Source organism: Panthera leo, chromosome C2 (assembly GCF_018350215.1).
Source record: "Panthera leo isolate Ple1 chromosome C2, P.leo_Ple1_pat1.1, whole genome shotgun sequence".
Classification (NCBI taxonomy): Eukaryota; Metazoa; Chordata; class Mammalia; order Carnivora; family Felidae; genus Panthera; species Panthera leo.
In genome coordinates, this window is record NC_056687.1 from 82,311,512 (window position 1) to 82,332,399 (window position 20,888).

The 20,888-nt window shown below is 37.6% G+C and overlaps 1 protein-coding gene across 8 annotated transcripts in view; it reads right to left on the reverse strand.

The window, feature by feature from the left end:
• Positions 1-20,888, reverse strand: part of VPS8 (VPS8 subunit of CORVET complex) — a 251,146-nt gene that overhangs the window by 148,694 nt on the left and 81,564 nt on the right. For all 8 annotated transcript variants that reach the window (XM_042902959.1, XM_042902965.1, XM_042902958.1 and 5 more), the window contains 3 exons: positions 16,241-16,463; positions 12,169-12,258; positions 9,174-9,225 (listed from right to left, as the gene is read on the reverse strand). In XM_042902959.1, coding sequence (XP_042758893.1) covers positions 9,174-9,225; positions 12,169-12,258; positions 16,241-16,463 — 365 coding nt within the window. The remainder of the gene's footprint in view (positions 1-9,173; positions 9,226-12,168; positions 12,259-16,240; positions 16,464-20,888) is intronic.

Genomic DNA, 20,888 nt, shown 5'->3' on the forward strand with positions numbered 1-20,888 from the left:
GGGTAAAGTGTAGAGCAGGCAGTTAGTTGATGAGTTAAAGGTCATGACCAATTAAGTAATATTAAGGACTAATAATGTCTTCTCATCTGTAATATGGACTCTTACCACCCACTGTGCTCTAGGGTTGTGAAGGCCACTGTTCACAAATGTTTAAAATAAGAGACTTAGATTAAATGATCTTTAGGACCCTTTTTATTCTAAGTTACATCTAAAAAGTAAGATTCTGTCACATGATAATATAAGTCTATCTCTTGGTTAAAAGAAATCAGAAATATAATTATATCAGGTGTAGGCAAAGGGGTCAAGGGCAACAAGACAATAAAGTAAGAGCCTCAAGAGTGGGTGAAGTGACCAGTAATTCTTGGTGTGCAGATTATAGGAATTTGCGATTGGTTATAATAAACTGAAATTTCTACTTTTGGTATATGAATAGTGAGCATAATGTAAGCAAGTGTACATCTCTTAATCAGTAATCCTTTCTAAATACAATAATGCCTTGCATTGTGAGTAACTTGTTCTGTGAGTGTTCCATGAGACAAGCAAACATTTCTAATAAATTTTAACTTGATAAACGAGTGATGTCTTGCAATATGAGTAGTACAAGATGCTGAATGTCACATGATCACAACTGACCCAGTGGTTCTTCTCTCTTTCACTTGCAGGATTGTGGGTGATCATCTCCCCTTGCTCAGATGCTCGGTCTCAGGCCACGGTGTTTGGCAGTAATCTGTGATTTTTCAGAACGGTGGAAGGTGCCCACAACTGGCACTAGTGTATTTTTTTGTCACTTCAGAGCACCTATGGACAGTTCCTTGTTTTTCCATACAATAGCTTAGCAATGCTTTGCTTTATTCTAGATTAGGCTGCCTCCAGATATAGACCCTTTCTTCTGCTGCCAGCTACATTAAATATAGTATATGCCAAGAGTTTATTAATACTGTACTGTAGCCAACATCCATGCGAGCATATACAATGGCCTGCATGCAGAAAAAGGCTGAAAAGAAAGGCAGTAAGAAGGAGATGATTACAATGGAAGTTAAGAAGGAAATCATCGAGCAAGTATGAATGAGGTATGCAAGTGGCCGATATTGCAAGATTTTATAAGAAGTCTGTGTCTGCATCTCACCTGCAGAGAAGGAGGAGAAAAAGGCAGAGAAATCCCTCACTTCAAATGAGATTAGGGAGATGTATAAAATGTGGGAAAAGTGCAAAATTTTGTAGAAAAGCACTACCCAAATAAGGCTGTAGCAGTGAGAGCAATGAATCTATTTAACAACAATGCAATGTCACATTTCCACAAAATTCTCAAAAGGAGGCAAAAGAAAGTGTCACTGGATAGGCTCCTTGTTAAAGTTGCACAAAACAAAAAAGATTCCATTGAGGCAATAAACAGCAGTGATTCCATCAGTGATAGTGAAAGTCGTCCTGCACAATAACCCTCCTCTCTCATCTCCCTCACAGCAGCCATGAAGGTTTTCAAAGGGAAGTGCAGTTTAAATTATTTTCCTTTCTATATTGTATTTTCTTTATTATTTTGTATTATATTACAGTATTATAATCATTTTTATATGAGTATTTTTGGGTTGTGGTACGAATCATCTGAGTTTCCATTATTTCTTCTGAGGAAATTCACTTTGGTATACAAGTATGTTTCCAGAACAAATTATGCTCGCAAACCAAGGTTTTACTGTACTCCAGATCTGTGTTGTCATAAGTGCAAATAAACTTGAATTGCTTGAAATTATGAGTAACTATAATATGCTTCAATCCCAATTTTTTTAATTAATAAATTTCATTTTTTAGAGACGTTTCACTAGGTTCACAGCAAAAATGAGAGAAAGGTATAGATATTCCCCATATATCCCCTATCCCCACACCACACAATCTCCCCCACTATCAACATCTGCTCCAGAGTAATATATTTCTTATAATCAATGAATCTACAGTGACACATCATCACATGAAGTCCATAGTTTACATTAGGGTTCACTCTTAATGTTGTGTATACTATGTTTGGGTTTTGGCAAATTTATGCTGACATATGAACACCATTACACTATTGTCAGTTGTACAGAATAGTTTCACTTTTGTAAATCCTCTGTGCTCAGCCTATTCATCTCTCCCTTTTCATCAACCCCTATCTCACAGTTTGTGAGTTCAAACACCATGTCGGGCTCTGAGCCAACAGCACGGAGCCTGCTTGGTATTTTTCTCTCCCTCTCTCTCTGCCCCTCTGAGGCTTGCTATCTCTTTCAAATAAATAAATAAATAAATAAATAGATAGATAGATAAATAAATAAATAATTAAAAAAAGGGACATCACACTAATGAATGAATGGGTTAACCAGGGAATTGAAGAAGAAATAAAAAAATACATGGAGGCAAATGAAAATGAAAACAAAACAGTCCAAAACTTTTGGGATGCAGCAAAGACAGTCCTAAGAGGGAAGTATACTGCAATTCAGACCTATCTCAAGAAGCAAGAAAGGACCCAAATATACAACCTAACCTTACACCTAAGGGAGCTAGAAAAGGAACAGCAAATAGAGTCCTAAAACCAGCAGAAGAAGGGAAATAATAAAGAGCAGAACAGAAATAAATGATAAAAAAAAAAAAACCCATAGAATAGATCAATGAAACTAAGAGCTAGTTCTTTGAAAGAATTAACAAAATTGATAAACCCCTAGTCAGACTTATCAGAAAGAAAAAAGACCCAAATACATAAAATCACAAATGAAAAAGGAGTGATCACAACCAACACCACAGAAACACAAACAATTATAAAAGAATACTATGAAAAAAATTATATGCCAATGAACTGGGCAATCTGGAAGAAATGGACAAATTCCCAGAAACTCACATACCACAAAAACTGAAAGAGGAAGAAATAGAAAATTTGAACAGACCCATAACAGCAAACAAATTGTATGAATAATCAAAAATCTCCCAGGGCACCTGGGTGGCTCAGTTGGTTGAGCGTCCAACTTTGGCTCAGGTTATGATCTCATGGTTTGTGAGTTCGAGCCCTGCGTCAGGCTCTGTGCTGCCAGCTCAGGGCCTGGAGCCTGCTTCAAATTCTGTGTCTCCTTCTCTCTTTGCTCCTCCCCTGCTCGCACTCTGTGAGTGAATAAAGATTTAAAAAGAAAAAAAAAATCTCCCAATAAACAAGAGTCCTGGGCCAGATGCCTTCCCAGGGGAATTCTACCAGACATTTAAAGAAGAGTTAATACCTATTCTTCTCAATCTGTTCCCAAAAAATGGAAATGGAAGGAAAACTTCCAAACTCATTCTATGAAGCCAGCATTACCTTGATTCTAAAACCAAAGACCCCACTAAAAAGGACAACCACAAGGCCAATATCCCTGATGAACATGAATGCAAAAATTCTCAATAAAATACTAGCAAATTGAACTCAACAGTACATTAGAAGAACTACTCACCATGATCAAGTGGGATTTATTCCTGGGCTGTGGGGCTGGTTCAATATTTGCAAATCAACGTGATACACCACATTAATAAAAGAAAGGATAAGAACCATATGATCTTGTCAATAGATGCAGAAAAGCATTTGACAAAATACAGCATCCTTTCTTGATAAAAACCCTCAACAAAGTAAGAAGAGATGGAATATACCTCACATCACAAAAGCCATATACCAAATACCCACGGCTAGTATCTTCCTCAATGGGGAAAAACTGAGAGCTTTCCGCCTGAGATCAGGAACATGACAGGGATGTCCACTCTCACTTCTGTTGTTTAACATAGTATTGGAAGTCTTAGCCTCAGCACTCAGACAACACAAAGGAATAAAGGCATCCAAATCAGCAAGGAGGAAGTCAAACTTTCACTCTTCGCAGGTGACATGATACTCTACATGAAAAACCCAAAAGATTCCACCAAAAAACTTCTAGAACTGATCCATGAATTCAACAAAATTACAGGATATAAAATCAATGCACAGAAATCAGTTGCATTCCTATACACCAATAATGAAGCAACAGAAAGAGAAATCAAGGAATCGATCCCATTTGCAAGTGCACCAAAAACAATAAGATACTTAGCAATAAACCTACTAAAGAGGTAAAAGATCTATACTCTGAAAACTATAGAACACTTCTGAAAGAAATTGAAGAGGACACAAAGAAATGGAAAAGCATTCCATGCTTATGGATTGGAAGAACAAACATTGTTAAAAGCCTATACTACCCAAAGTAATCTATAAATGTAATGTAATCCCTATCAAAACACCACCAGCATTTTTTGCAGAGCTAGAATGAACAATCATTGAGTTTGTACGGAATCACAAAAGACCCCAAATAGCCAAAGCAATCCAGAAAAAGAAAAAACTGGAGGTACCACAATTCCAGATTTCAAGCTGTATTACAAAGCTGTAGTCATCAAGACAGTATAGTACTGGCACAAAAACAGACACATAGGTCACAGGAAAAGAATAGAGAACCCAGAAATGGATGCACAACTGTATGGTCAACAAAACCTTGACAAAGCAGGAAAGAATATCCAATGTAAAAAAGACAGTCTCTTCAACAAATGGTGCTGGGAAAACTGGACGGTGACATGCAGAAGAATGAAACTGGACCACTCTCTTACACCATACACAAAAATAAATTCAAAATGGATGAAAGATCTAAATATGAGACAGGAAACCATCAAAAACCTAGAGGAGAAAATAGACAGCAACCTCTCTGACCTCAGCCAGAGCAATTTACTAGACACATCACCGAAGGCAAGAGAAACAAAAGTAAACATGAACCACTGGAACCTCATCAAGATAAAAAGCTTCTGCACTGCAAGGCAGCTTATGGAATGGGAGAAGATATCTGCAAATGATGTATCTGATAAAGGGTTAGCATCCAAAATATATACAGAACTTAGCAAACTCAACACCCAAAAAACAAATAACCCAGTGAAGAAATGGGCAAAAGACATGAACATACACTTTTCCGAAGAAGACATCCAGATGACCAACCAACACATGAAAAGATGAGATACCACCTCACACCTGCCAGAATGGCTAAAATTAATAACACAAGAAACAACAGGTGTTGGTAAGGATATGGACAAAGCAGAACCCTCTTGCACTGCTGATGGGAATGCAAACTGGTGCAGCCACTCTGGAGAAGAGTATGGAGGTTCCTGAAAAAACTAAAAATAGAACTACCCTACGGTTCAGCAATTGCCCTACTAGGTATTCACCCAAAGGATAAAAAAAATACAGATTCACAGGGGACAAGCACCCCGATTTTTATAGCAGCATTATCAACAATAGTCTATGGAAAAGAGCCCCAGAGTCCATCAACTGATGAATGGATAAAGATGATGTGGGGTGTGTGTGTGTGTGCATGTATTCATGCGTGTGTGATGGAATATTATTCAGCCATCAAAAAGAATGAAATCTTGCCATTTGCAATGACGTGGATGGAACCAGAATGTATTATGCTAAGTGAAATAAGTCAATAAGAGAAACAAATATGATTTCACTCACATCTGGAATTTAAGAAACAAAAACAGATGAACATATGGGAAGAGGGGGGAACAACATATGGGGGGAGAGGAAACAAAATGAGACAAGCCACAAGAGACTCTTAATGATAGAGAACAAACAGGGTTTATGGAGGGAGGTGGGTGGAAGATGGGCTAGATGGGTCATGGGTATTGAGGAGGGCACCTGTGATGAGCACTGGGTATTGTATATAAGTGATGATTCACTGAATTCTACTCCTCAAACCAATATTGTACTGTATGTTAACTAAAATTTAACTTAAAAATAAAATGTTTCTTATACACAGCTTTTAGTTGAGTCTTATTTTTTGATCCATTCTAATAATCCCTTTCTTTTAATTGGTGTATTTAGACTATCGACATTTTAAATGATTATTGGATCAATGCCTACCATATTTTACCGTTTTCTATTTCTTGTCCTTACTCTTTATTCCTGTTTTGTCTTCAACACTTTTTCTGCCTTTTGAAGTTTTAACTGAGCATTTTATATAATTCTGTTTTTTCATTTTCCTAGTATATCAATTATACATCCTTTTTTAAGTTGTTGCTCTCAAGTTTGCAACATAAATCTACTAATGATTTACAATCCAAATCTACTTCCACGTAACACTATACCGCTTCACAGGTACTAGAAGTATCTTACACTAACAAAATACTCTTAATTCTTCTCTCCTGTTCCTGTGTCCTTGCTCCCATTCATTTCATTTATACATAAACATAAAACACACAAGCATCCGTACACACATAATCAAATACATTGTTATTATTATCTTGAACTATTACCTGACAGGTCAATTAAGAATAAGAAAAACAGAGTTCTTCTTGAGCCAAGCTGTTTGAATCTTGTTGCTTGGTGGTGTGGTCTATATATGCTGTGTTTGGAAGGAAGCAGGGGAGTGGGTTCCTGACCTCAGCTGGCCTCGGGGTAGAGGACACCACTCCAATTACACCTCAGGACTGCAGTCCAGGCCTCAACGTTGCAACATCCCTAGACTCCATGACCAGAAGACGCCATTTGCAGAGGCTCATGGCAGAGCAGCTTGTAAAAGTCGGGGTACATCCTGAGAAAACTGGGCAGTATGTTTCTGGAAACTACTGTTGGAGCTAAGCTCTTGGTTTCTCTGCTGGACCACATATTTCTGGGGGGTACACTCAGTCCCCTAGATGTTGGCTGACATGCCACTGTCTTTGAAAAGACTGTGCATCACTGAGGCAGCCCCCTTTTCCCAGTAAAAAGTCTGGAGTCCTCAGCAGTGGCTGGTTAGAGGGGAATCAGGTTGCACTTTCTCTACTCCTCATAGTTTCCCTGCTTGTCAACTGAGTTTCCTTCTGAGGAAGATCATTTCCCTCACAAAGCCCAGGTCTCTGCAGACCAATTAGCAAGGGGCACTAACAGCCATGCATGTCTGTCCTGGCAAAGGCCAATGTTTTTTGAAGAGAGCTCAAACTCCCTCCCCAGCCCATGTCTAGTGAACACCAGAGCAGGGAAAGAATCAAGTCCATTCCCTGTCCTCTTGTCCTCTGTGAACTGAATTTCAGAAATTTTTTTCAACACGCAACACAAAGCGTCCAGATCGATAAAACAATAAGGAGGGGAAATGTGTTTTGTTTTGTTTTATTTTTTCCTGGAAATTGTGCTTCAAATTTTGCTGTACCATAGAGCCCAGAAAGACATGTGTTCTCATTTGCCTGCCTGACTCCATGGTGGCGTCACTTTTATGTTCCATTCGTGGCATTCGAGTTGCTCTCCTTTACAGCCCTGTTTCTCAAGTTCTGTTCAAGTTAAACTCGTGTAAAACTCTCCATGGTGCTAGGAGCAGCATGTGTGTTGCTGCTGCATAAGAATCTGTACTTGGATGCTGATCTAGAGACCTGATGGAATTGACAGTTGTGTACCCGTAATCATTAGTGGCAATGATGGCATTCTGGAAAGCAATTCTTATACAGTAAGTTCTACAATTCTTTGGAAAAAAGAATAAGAAAAATAAAAGTTTTTGTTTTACCTTCACTTATTCTGATGTTCTTTCTTGAATCTGAGTTTCTTATCTATATTATTTTCTTTCTCTCTAAAGATTTTCTATTAATATTTCTTGTAAGACAGGTCTATTGGCAACAAATTCCCTCCATTTTTGTTTGTCTAAGAAAGTCTATTTCCCCTTCACTTTTGAAGGATAATTTTACAAAGGATACAAAATTCTATGTTGACGGGCTTTTCTCTCAACATTTTAAGTATTTGTTCCCAACACTTTAAATATTTACTCCACTCTCTTCTTTCCTGCATGGTTTCTAAGAAGTTGGATGTCATTCTCATTTTTGCTCCTTGTAAGTAAGGTTCTTTTTCCCTGTGGCCTCTTTCAGAATCTCTAGATTTAATTTCTGCAATTTAAATATAATAGCCTAGGTTTGGGGTTTTTTGTTGTTTGTCCTGCTTGGTGTTCTCCTAGCTTCCTGGATCTGTGGTTTGATGTCTGACATACATTTGGGGAAATCCTCAGTAATTACTGCTTCAGATGCTGCTTCTGTTCCTTTCTTTCTTCTCCCTCTGACAGTCCCATTATGTGTAAGTTACACCTTTTGTACTTGTCCCACAGGCCTTAGATGTTCTCTTCTGCTTTTTTCAGTCTTTTTTCCCTTGGCTTTTCAGTTTTGTTTTGTTTTTTTTTAACTTTTCTGTTATGTCCCCAACCTCAGAGATTCTTTCCTCAGCTATGTCCAGTCTATTAATGAGCCCATCAAAGGCATTCTTCATTTCTGTGAGCTTTGTGGCATTTTAACTTTACCTAGTCCCATCTCCCTTTCCCCAGCTTTACCAGAGCTCTGAAAACCAAAAGCCTTGTACAAATCAGCAACCTAATGGCCACTTGAGGGGACAAAATAGGTTGGGAGCTTGCCCACACAAAAACTTATTCATATCTAAGGGTGATGGGGGGAAAAGGCAAAATAAGGGATACCTGTGGTTAATAAAACTGTATCTCTACTTTATCAGTGTGAATATCCAGTTTTGACATTGTGCTTTTGTTCTGCAAAGTGTTATCACTGGGGGAAATTGGGTAAAGAGAATACATGATCTCTTGTGTTATTTCTTTCAACTGCACGTGACTCTATAATTTCCTCATAAAAAAAGTTTAATTAGAAACAAAACTTGTTCACTAATGTAGCAGCATTACTTAGAACAGCTCCAAATTGGAAGCAACTCAAATGTCCATCATCTGGTGAATAAACAAATGACAGTACATCCAACCCATGAAATACTACTCAGAAGTATAAGTGAACAAAATACTAACACATGCAACAAGATGGATGTGTCTCTACAAACAAGTGAAGTAAAAGTGAAGAAATAAAGCTAAGTGAAAGAAATAAAACACCAAAGATCACCTACTGTATGACTCCACTTACAAGAAATGTAGTGACAGAAAGTACATCAGTGATTGCATGGAGGTCAGCCTGGAGGAAAAGCTTGAGTACCACGGGTAGGAGGAAACTTTTTAGTGTGAAGGAACTCTAGCTCCTTCTACCGTTTGATTATGGTGGTGATCATATGATTATATACGAGTATCAAAATTCATACTGCACACATAAACTTGAATTTTATGAAATTTAAATATCTTAAAATAGAAAAAGGAGAAAAAAATTAAGACTTAGAAAAGTAATACCTGTTAGTGTTCTTCCTGCATTCAGAGGAGGAGAAATGACTCTGAAAAGTTTCTGCATTAAAATTAAAAATAAAACAATCGCCATCATTTTTTAAAAAATTATATTTTCAAAAAACAATCAAGAATCTTATACTATTAATCACCTTTCTCTGAATAAATCAGTTATTTGCTATTGGGATTAAATACAAAAACTTTTAAGGTGGACACAAATTATTATTGAAGAATCACTAGGAAACAACTGTTATCATATTCCTCACTGAAAGAAACCATTTAGTAAATACCAGTTAGGTGAAGGTGTTTGTTGAGTTGTAATTTCTGATATAAATATCCTTAGGTTCCTCAAAATGATTAAAAAAAAAAAAAGTGAAGGGATTAATAGCCCACCAAAATGGCAATGAAGATTATTTTAAACTGAAAACATCTGAACAGCAGACACAAAAGGAAACATTATCTAAATTTAAACACAGCCTCTGAAAACACAGTAAGATTAATGATAAAACTACACTGGCCTTCCTCAGAGGGAGTTTCCTGTTTGGGAGAGGACAGGCCCTTAGAACTGGGAACTGCAAATCAAACTGTTCATTAGCCAAAAAAACCAATCCTTATTTTCCTAGGAAGGCCCTAAATCCCTCCCTCCCCGCTAACCAACATTTTGTTAAACAGGTGTATAAACCTTTAGCTCCGGCCAGTCAGTAAAGTCCTCATTACTAAGTGCTCCCAGTACTTGTGTGAATAAACCTTTCCTTTTCTCCTGTTAATCTGTCTTTTGTCAGCTAATCTGCAGCCCTCCTCCCCCCACTGAGACCTAAATTCCTAGAGGAAGTGCTTTCCCTCCCAACACAAGGCACTACTTTTACCTCAGAAGCAGCCACAGCTAGAACTAAGGAAAGATTTCAGAGACCCTGGTAGTCATCTCAAATATGATGACACTGTCATTCCAGAAAATCTAGAAATTCTCAAGAGGCAGGAGACCTTTTAATTTAGACCTCTTTAAGTACTAAAATAATTAAACTCTAAATAATGACAAGTGATTTCCTTGTGAGCAGAAAGTTACAAATACGGAATCACAGAACACACCTACCTAACCTCCCATTGCTAAACTCTCCAAATGACTCTTTAATAACAAATACCAAGCTCTTTCTGAAAACCATTAAACTTGAAAACTTCTCTTAACACAAAACAAGGCAACCTTAATAGCCCACAGCCCATCTGAGATGTGTAGATATAAATGCAAACCAGATTTTGAGGATTAAAACACACACATATAAAACTAAAATTTAAAAAGCAACAATAACAAAAACCCAGCAATCATTTTTATCACCATAGAATATATCAAATTAGAATCTGTTTCTAAGGATTATTTTGAGAGAAGGCAGAAATTGTAGAGGCCGCTTTTAGAGAACAGGGTTGGGCAATGGAAACCTGATCAAGGTAAAAGGGCCCACGGCAACCAAGACCAAGGAGCTGAAAGCAAACAGGCAATTCAAATAGGTTCATTGAGCGACCCACCTCAAAATAGCCACAGTCCCTAACTGACCAATTATAACCACGCACAGTTCCTAAGATCACCAAAGAAGAGAAAATTCCATTTTTCCCATATTCCCTGACTTCACCCTGTAACTGTGGCCGCTCACCACTGCCTTTGCTGTCTCTCCTTTGCTGTCCTGCCTGCCTTCCACACCTTTGCGGTGTATTCAGTAAACTTTTATCTCTCTTTTGCCTTGGGTGAATTCTTTCACCACATGTGATCAGAGCGCCCCACATTTGCAACTGGGATGTCCAACATTTGGTGGCCCAAATGAGACCCTCTGATGGCCTGGAGCTCTCCCCGGATTCTCTGGGAATTTCTCGGGGCTTTCCCTCCGCGGACCATCCAATTGCAGCATCCCACAGAAACCGCATTAATTCTTCCTAACTGTGGTTTAAGAGTGAGACAAAACATTTTTTGCATGTAGGGAGGTCCTGGATCTCACTGAGGAGCCAGCTGACAGTTCTTTCCAGGGAAGTACTGGACTTCGAAGGAAAGCAGCTGAGAGATGTTCAAGTGTAAAAAATCCTTACTAGACACACAGACAATCAGGGTCAAAACCAGGGGAAGAGGGCTGTGGCACATTTTGGAAACTGACCAAGAGAAGAGAGGGACAACCAAAACTGGAGGAGTTTTGAATTAGAGTAATATTCACCTACCTACGAAGCTAAGGGTGTTTTAAGAAAGCATGAAATATCACAAGACAACTGCTGAATTAGCAATACCGAAGACAGTTTTGGATAGCCATTAAATATGCAAAAAAAAAAAAAAAAAAAAAAAGGTTGACTGGATGCCTTCCACAGATGCCTGGCTCTTCTAAGCCAGGTAATTAGTCATTGTAATAAAACAATGGGCTGGCAGGGTGCTACCTATATCCACAATCCATTATCTACAATTCTGTCCTCAATTTAAGGCAAATAACAAAGTGGATACGGCATTTGGTTCTTTTTAAAATAAGACCAAATGCTTTTTAGTGATTAGGAGAATAAATTATAATGCATGCTGTAAGTGCTAAACTGGAAAAAGCAACAAATTAGCAATTAACAAATAAAGATCTTCCACCATTATCAGGACCTTCCCCCAGCACAATATATCTACAAATAATATTTCTTAATAGTACATTTACTACACACAGTAAGTATATGAATATTTTATACCTTTTGGAAAACTTACTATAATATCAAAAATTCTTAAACAAACCAACTTAGTCTAACAGGCAGGCATTACTTTTATCTATTGCTCCCTGGGATTTAAATACCTATTTATGCAGACAAAGAAGAAAGCAATGGCAGAAGGTATGAAATTCAAGGTCACCTAACGCCCCAAGCTAAAATGGGTGCAAGTCTAATAATATATCTACAAGAAATTAAACAATGATTGGATGAAAACAGAATCTATTCAAAGTAAATGAATAGGAAAAAAAGCCATTCATAGGCAAATGTGTGTCCAAGTTAGGAAATATCTTACCTCCATTGGACTAATAAATTCATTCATGCCTCTGTTATAAACATAGATCATAGCATCATACAGACGATTTTCCCAACACATGAGAACTACCTGTAAAAAGAAGAGTTGTCTCACCAATTATTTTCCTTAAAGCTTTAACAATGGAGAAGATCTTAAATACTCTTCCCTAATCTTTCTTAGTCCTTCTCTGAAAAAAACTGAAGTACAGTTGACCTTTGAACAATGTGGAGGTTAGGGGCGCTAACCCCTCCTCACCCCCACACAAAAACCCATATATAACTTTTGACTCCTCCACAACTCAACTACGAATAGCCTACAGTTGACCAGAAGCCTTATTGATAACATAGTCAAGTAACACCTATTTCATATGTTATGTGTGTTATATTCTGTATTCTTACAATAAAGATAGAGAAAATATGTTATTAATAAAATTATAAAGAGAAGGAGATACATTTACAGTACTGTGCTTGTATTTATTGAAAAAATTCCACATATAAATATACCTGTGTAGTTCAAAATCCTGTTGTTCAAGGATCAACAGTACTCAAACACAATGTCAGGGTAACAGCTGTTGTAGGTTCAATACTACTTTTAATTGTACAATGGCTGCTTTCAAACATCCCCAATGTCTATTTTTCTCTCCATCCTCCCCCTTTCCATACTCATTTTGCCCTTGGTCAATAGCTCTACAAATTATTTACTGAACACTTATATTCATTCAGGCCCACTCCTAGGCATCAGAGATAAAGTGATAGATCAGACAAATCTCAACTTAGTCTTACAGAACTACTGTTCATCTTGGACACTTAACAAAAGAAGGGAGGGGCAGAAAATGATATGTGAGTTACACCTGGGGAAGTTACTCAATTACACAAATAATTCATTTACAAATGTGATGGGTTACAAAGCAACCTGACTGTGCTCTAGAGTATTCAGAAGGTCATCCCTGAGGAAGCAATATTTAACTTAGGACCTAAAGGATGCATATAATGAGAGGCAAAAGCAGAGATGAACTCTAGGGACTATGTGGGCTGAAGCAGTAAGGATGAAGGTCTACGGAAGAAAGAAGCTTGAAGTGTTTAAGGATGGAGAGAACTGATTGTGAAAATATTCAGAAGAGGAACAGTGGTGACCTGCAGTGTACAGTACTTTATATTCTGTTTCTATGAGAGTTACACTCCCAACGGACAAGGGAAGAGGGCTGTTAGAAGAGCAGAGGTTGGCAAAGGAGAATGATAAGGACCAACCAGAGAATTAAAAGGAAAAACAGAGGTGAGGTGTCATGGGAGAGTCTTGAGACTGAGGCAGGTTCTGGGACCTCTTCTCTTCTCTCACTAACCACCCTATGAGCCAGTGCTGTGATCATACATCTCTGTACTGATGATTAACACATTTACGGCTTTAGCCCTACCTCCCCTCTGATCCATATATCCAACCAGTTACTTGGTATCTTCACCTGAATATCTAATAGCAATCTCAAAATAAAAACAGAACTCCTGATTTTGTCTCTCAAACTTTGACCTATCCAGTCTTCCAATCTTCTTAGAGGCATCACTACCTGCATTTATCTCAAGCCAAAAAAACTGTCATCCTTAAATTCTCTTTCCCACACTTCCACACTCTTGCATCCGATTCATTAGCAAATCAATTCTACTGCCGTAACATATCCAAAATCAGGCCATCTCTCTCCATCTCATTGCAACCATCTCTGGTCAAGACCACCTCCTGAACCAGTGTCTAATTAATCTTACTTCTTCTGATCTTGACTCCCACCTTCATTCTGTTATACCTAAGTAAACCAGAGTCATCTTGCTTAAAACCGCTTAATGATTTCCCAGAGCACTCAGAATAAAATGGAAAAATCTGGACCTTGCCCTGAAAGGACTACCTCTCTGTTTCAACCAAGCTCCAAGTCTATTTGCCTTTTATCTGTAACTTCAACATCGAGGCTTTTTTTTTTTTTTTTTTTTTTTTTTTTTTTTTTTTTTGCATTAGCTGTTGCTTTTGCCTGGAACAATCTTCTCCAAGATCTCTGCATTGCTGATTCCTTCTTATCAGATTCCAGACTCAATGTTACTTCCTTAGGGAGATTTTCTACAGTTAACCAATCTATAAGGTAGCCTCACATCCTCTACCATATTGACTGACTTTTAACATAACACTTATTTTTTTATACTTCTGGTTTATCTGTTTGTTGTCAAACTTTTTGGCTAAAATGTAAGCCTCTAAGAGGATAAGCATTGTCCACTAGGGTCACTGAAGCATCCTCGGAGCCTTACACTGAATGCCCCTCGAATTAATAACAAATGAGTAAGTAAAATGTGAAAAATATGACTTGATATAGTGAACATGGAGGGCATAGCTGATCCACTAAAAGCAAGGTTGAAGAGTTATTAGGATGTGGGAAAAATGGAAGTACAACCTAGATGATGCTTTCAAGACATTCGGCCATGACTAGGAAGAGTGACATGGGGCAGTAACCTATGGGGAAGAAGGAAAGAAGGCTTGATATGAAGAGAAGGGAAACTGAAGAGATGTTTTTAAATTGTTATTTTAACATAAAAAACACTACAGCATATTTATATTTACATAGTGCTGGGGAAAAGCTAAAAATATTGGGAAGACAAGAAATGAGAAATTTCTCTTACACTAGTATGGGTAAATCAAACTAGATTGATAACATGCTCTCAAATCACTTTATTATCTGACATGAAAACTCTGCCAAATTACCCACACAACAGAAAGGCACACATAAAAGTATCTGGCTTTACTTAGCAAACTCACAGCCATTCATAAAGAGCTTCCAGGAAGAAAACAATAACTATTTCTCCAAGCCCTTCATTTCTGTGTGACTTTGCACCTTTTAAAAAAGTACTTTTGGTCAAAGATCTTTAAGTCATCATATTTTAGCCCAACAGGGCTTGCTTACTTATTAGGACCTTGTACCTTTGCAGAAGTGGCATGCTCATTACTAGGGCTAATATGGAACTGAACAGTTAAGAGTGAAATGTCTAGGGGCGCCTGGGTGGCTCAGTCAGTTGAGCAGACGACTTCGGCTCAGGTCATGATCTCGTGGTTTGTGAGTTTGAGCCCCATGTAGGGCTGGGTCCTCACAGCTCAGCGCCTGGAGCCTGCTTCCATTCTGTGTCTCCCTCTCTCTCTGCCCCTCCTCTGCTTGCACTCTGTCTCTCTCAAATATAAATAAACATTAAAAAAAAAAAATAGACTGGGGCGCCTGGGTGGCTCAATCGGTTAGGCGTCCGACTTCGGCTCAGGTCATGATCTCTCAGTTCGTGGGTTCGAGCCCCGCATCGGGCTCTGTGCTGACGGCTCAGAGCCTGGAGCCTGCTTCGGATTCTGTGTCTCCCTCTCTCTCTGACCCTCCCCTGCTCATGCTTTGTCTGTCTCAAAAAAAAAAAAAAAAAAAAAAAAAAAAAATAGAGTGAAATGTCTAAGGCCAAAATATATAATGCTCCTCAATTTAGGACTGAAAACTTACTGTAGAGACCTCAGATACACTTGGAGGTAGATTATCAAACAATGGGCTGGCTGGTCAAGCTAAGACATCCTGTAATTTGCTTCTTATACTGTGTTCTGCATTTCAAAACTCAATGTATGAAAGTTATGAACACTGGACATATAAAGTACCTTTCTGAAAAATGGCATCATATTCTTAAAAGTAAAAATATTCTATTATTTGAGTGGAAGTACTCATAGTTGAAATTCACTTGTAGGATGAAAAATGTACTAGTGAATAAGCAAATGGATGAAGAAGGATTAGTCAATAAGCATTTATTGAGCAACTACCAAATGTAAACTTTATGCTCAGTGCTTTGGTGGATTTCAAAGAAACAGAAGACTCTTGGCTTGCAGGAGCTCATAACCTAGCTTTCACTAAAGACCAGTCCTAAGAAATATTGACAAAGACAAGTTTAAGAGACATCTTACCAAAAGCGCTCCGTAAACAACTGGGGTTGTTAGAAGGCACAGGGAGGCCCAATCAGTCAGGTAAGTATAATCAATAAAGGAATGTTGTTTATTCCATATATTAGTAAATTTTGTATAAACTCACCTGCTGAATATCTAGGCTGGTGATATCCATATGTACAATGAGGGCTTCCACATTTTCCATTAACTTTTTATCTTGGAAATGAACAATCAAGTCTTTCATTACCTGGGGCGTCATCCCCACCAATTTATCACTTAAAATATATGGTTCAAGGCACTCCAAAAACACTCCTTTAGCCACTGAATTCTCACTTAATTTGTCATACATCTGGCTAAATAAAAGATCCCTGTAACAGAGAAAAAAAAAAAAAACTTTCAGAAGTATTCTGAACATCCATTAAATTCAGTCTGCTAATTATATGTCCTCGTTTTCCTATTTCAACAAAGCTTAACAAAACAAGCTTAACAAAAACAGTAACAACAAGAGTCTCAATCAATTCTCCCAAAACTTTTACAACCAAGAAAAGCAGAATAAGTTAAATTATTTGCTATAAGTCACATAGCCAACATGTGATGGAGTCAGAATTCGAACTCAGCCTGCTGACCTAAATCCTGTGTTGAGTCTATTATGGCACACTGCTTCTTAAAGCAATGGTGATATGGCAGTGGGTAATAAAGTAAACATGATAGAGTAGAAAAAATATGAAAAAGGACTATTCCTAGGCGTGCCTGGTTGGCTCGGCAGAGCATGCAGCACTTGATCCTGGGGTCATGAGTTTGAGACCCATGTTGGGTGCAGAAATTACTCAAAACAGGACTATTCCTAATTTATCCTTTCCCCTTTCCTGGTATCTAAATATTCCCAGCTCATATACAAAGCCAATATGTTTCTTGATCTAGCTCTTACCCCTTGATTCCCAAAGGGTTTAGGCAGGGATTACTGATAAGAAAGGAAGAAGAAAATATTCACTATTTTAAAAATATATCTGGAATTTATTTTATTGCAGAAACAAAATTTTTTCATTAATCTAAATGCCACCACACTCAATAATTATACTTTATCTCTTTCATATTTCTTCTGCAAGTAGTCCATGAATAATTTTAGAATTATACTCATTGTAGATATAATTCCAAATTCTTTCATGCAACATTATATAATACACATCATTCTATGATGCTACCTACCCTTAAATTTACCATTTTGTCTCACAATGTTTCAACGTGCTGAAATATTAGAATTTACTTAAGTATTCCTGTACTTACTTCCAGTATTTTACTATCATGAATGATGACACAATGAACATCTACAAATACACTCTTTCCCATCTGGAGGATTTAATTCCTTAGTCATTCTTCTTTTAGAAATTTATCTTAAATCAAAAGATATGAAAAATCTTGTGGTGGGGCACCTGGGTGGCTCAGTTGGTTAAGCATCTGACTTCGGCTCACGTCACGATCTCACGATTCGTGAGATCGAGCCCACGGTGGGCTCTGGGCTGACGGCTCAGAGCCTGGAGCCTGCTTCCGATTCTGTGTCTCCCTCCCTCTCTGCTCCTCCCCCACTCACGTTCTGTCTCTCTCTCCTTCAAAAATAAATAAACACTTAAAAAAATTAAACAAACAAGAAAAATCTTGTGGTATTTGAAATTACTAAATCATCTTCAAAAAGTATCATAGCACCAATTTATACTGCCACCAGCAATGTAGAATTATACACTTTCACCAGACAATTGTGTTTGATTCTACTACCAGATAATTTAATAAGTGTAAATTAAATAATATTGCTGTCTTTAACTCTTTGACGACTGGCAAATTAAATGTTTTCCATGTTCCCATTCATACATTGTATTGCTTTGTTTTCGTTCACCTGGTTCATTCATTTCCTTTTTTTGTTTAATACAAGAACTGTGCTAGTTCTATTTATCTCTTAAGACTATTTTTTACTAAATGTGAAAATAAATGTTTTTAGAAATGTTATTTCTTTACATGTGTGTCATGTCGCTCGTGAAAAGTGGTAGCTGATTCATCTACAAGTGTGGTCTTTCATGACAGTTCCACAAAAAGGCCAAGGAAGATTCTGGAGGCAGTAGGATGGGGCCCTTGCCTCATCTGAAGTCTTGGAAGAGGGCAGATGATAAGAGAACTGGCTACAAATGCACCAGAACGACATACCACTCTTCAGTAAACAGTTCCTGCAATGTCCTGGGAGGGAAATCCATATCCATTTATTGTTTTTTCTCATATCCACAAATGTAATTTTTATAACAGTTTTCCCCTTGCTGCATATTCTTCATGTTGGTTTCATTTTAATCAATAGTCCATCACATTTTTGTGATTACCAATTATTAACCAAGTAAAAGTCACGGAGATTAATAAAACTTTACTGCTACAAAGAGTTACCACGTAACTCTAATGAATATAAAGAAAATGCCATATTTGCTAGCCCTTCCACTCTGTAATGTGTTGTTAAAAACAACATGCTAGGGAAGACAATTATATAGTTTAGTTCAACACCAAAAGCCCTGGAAAGGAAAATTAAACAGTGAAAAATTCAGTAAACAGAGCATAAAAGGTGACAAACAGCAGCATGAATTGCTGGTAAGATTAATGGCAAAACCATATATTTCTTTCTTAACCAGTCAGAGGCTATAAATAAAGAAGCAAGAAAAATAAAACTCAGCAACTCTTATTGCTATCTCTACATTTAAAATAAAAATAAAACAAAATACAAAGACATGTTCTCATCATTTTGGAAGAATATTTATTAGAGCATCAGGGAAGAAGGAAGAAAGAAAAGCACATACCCAAAAAAAAAAAAAAAAAAAAAAAAAAGTGTTTAGCTCCTGTGTTTCTTTCTATATTTAGGAATGATACTCCAGCATGCTGACTCTGTTACCTGGAAGTCCTAACTTTAAAACTGTTTTTTATCACTTCAAACTTAGCCACCCTGTAGCCAGTAGAACACAAAATCCATTCTGAATAATAGAGGACCAAAGAGGTTGTCTTTCTAGGTAGCTTCACTTTACATTAATACTCATATTAAAGACATTATTGGGGGTTTACCATTCATAGCTTCAAACTGATTAAGAAAATGGCCAAATTCACTTCATGCATTATCAATTTTGCAATTTAAAAAATGAGAAGAACTCAGCTTTGATTATAAGTACAAACTCGGACTGTCAGAAACAGAGCAAGAACGTCAACCCTTAACACTTGCCAGTCTTTACTACACATCTAGCCAGAGCTAAATAAACAAATCCCCACTACATTTAAGTAGGACTTGAATCCAAAGTTGGTTTGGGCTGCTCTTTTTATTTATAAAAGTAATGACAAAGTTCAAATGAACTTTAAGAAATTATGTTCAAAATGTTCTATTTTCTGATACAAGGATCACGGTCTGTAAAGATTTCCTTTAAAAAGGCATGGCTTGGGGCGCCTGGGTGGCTCAGTCGGTTGAGCGGCCGACTTCGGCTCAGGTCATGATCTCGCGGTCCGTGGGTTCGAGCCCCGCGTCGGGCTCTGTGCGGATAGCTCAGAGCCTGGAGTCTGTTTCGGATTCTGTGTCTCCCTCTCTCTGACCCTCCCCGTTCATGCTCTGTCTCTCTCTGTCTCAAAAATAAATAAACGTTAAAAAAAAAAATTTTTTTAAATAAATAAATAAATAAAAAGGCATGGCTTACTTCTGGTGATGGTTGTACAACTCTGTGAATATACTAAAACCTACTGAATTGTACACTTTAAAAAGGGCGAACTTTGTGGTATGAATTATATAGTTCAATGTAGCTGTTATAAAATAGAAAAGGTTTTTCCCCTAGCTTTGATGCTTAAAATATTAACATGCAGTTGTCAGGAAAACAGGATCTAAAACATCCAGTTCCTCAACTATGTTTGATAATTAAGATCTTTCTGTTTCTCGAACAATAATACTGATGTTGAACAAGACTAAACACACACCCTGGCTATCAAAAGACCACTTCAGACTCACTTTAGATTTAACAGAAATATTTTTGGTTCAGATTTATATATAATTCAAGTCATTTGAATAATGGCTTCTTTTTGGATATCGGCTTACAGTGACATAAGCTCAAAGTGGTCAAGATCATGTACGTGCAGCAACTGTTTGGTTTTGTCTTACAATGGCTTTATTAAGATACAATTCACATAAGATAGAACCTATTTTTATTATTTTTTTAATGTTTATTTATTTTGAGAGTCTGAGAGACAGAGAGAGAGAGAAGAGCAAGCGAGCATGAAGGGAGGAGGGACAGAGAGAGAGGGTGAGAGAGGGAATCCAAAGCAGGCTCCACGCTGTCAACACAGAGCCCGGGGAGGGGCTCAATCTCGCGGTTCACGAGATCATGACCTGAGCTGAAATCAAGACTCAGACACTAAACTGATTGAGCCACCCAGGCACCCCCCCACCCCATAGCACCTATTTTTAAACAATGTTCAAAATTATGATTATAGTTCAAGTAAACTCTGGACCTATTTTCAAAATAAATTGAAATTATGGCTACTATTGTATAAGCAAAATTACAAATCATTAAAGGTCCTACAAAAAGCCTTGAGATGTATCTTTTGTCTAATACCTAAAAGAAAATATATACTGCCAAACTGAAGTGAAATTGTGAAATAAATCAAATTATGGGGGTGCCTGGGGGGCTCAGTCAGTTAAGCGTTGGACTCTTGATTTCAGCTCAAGTCATGATCGCGCAGTTCAGAAGTTCAAGCCCACATCAAGCTCTGTACTGACAATGCAGAATCTACTTAGG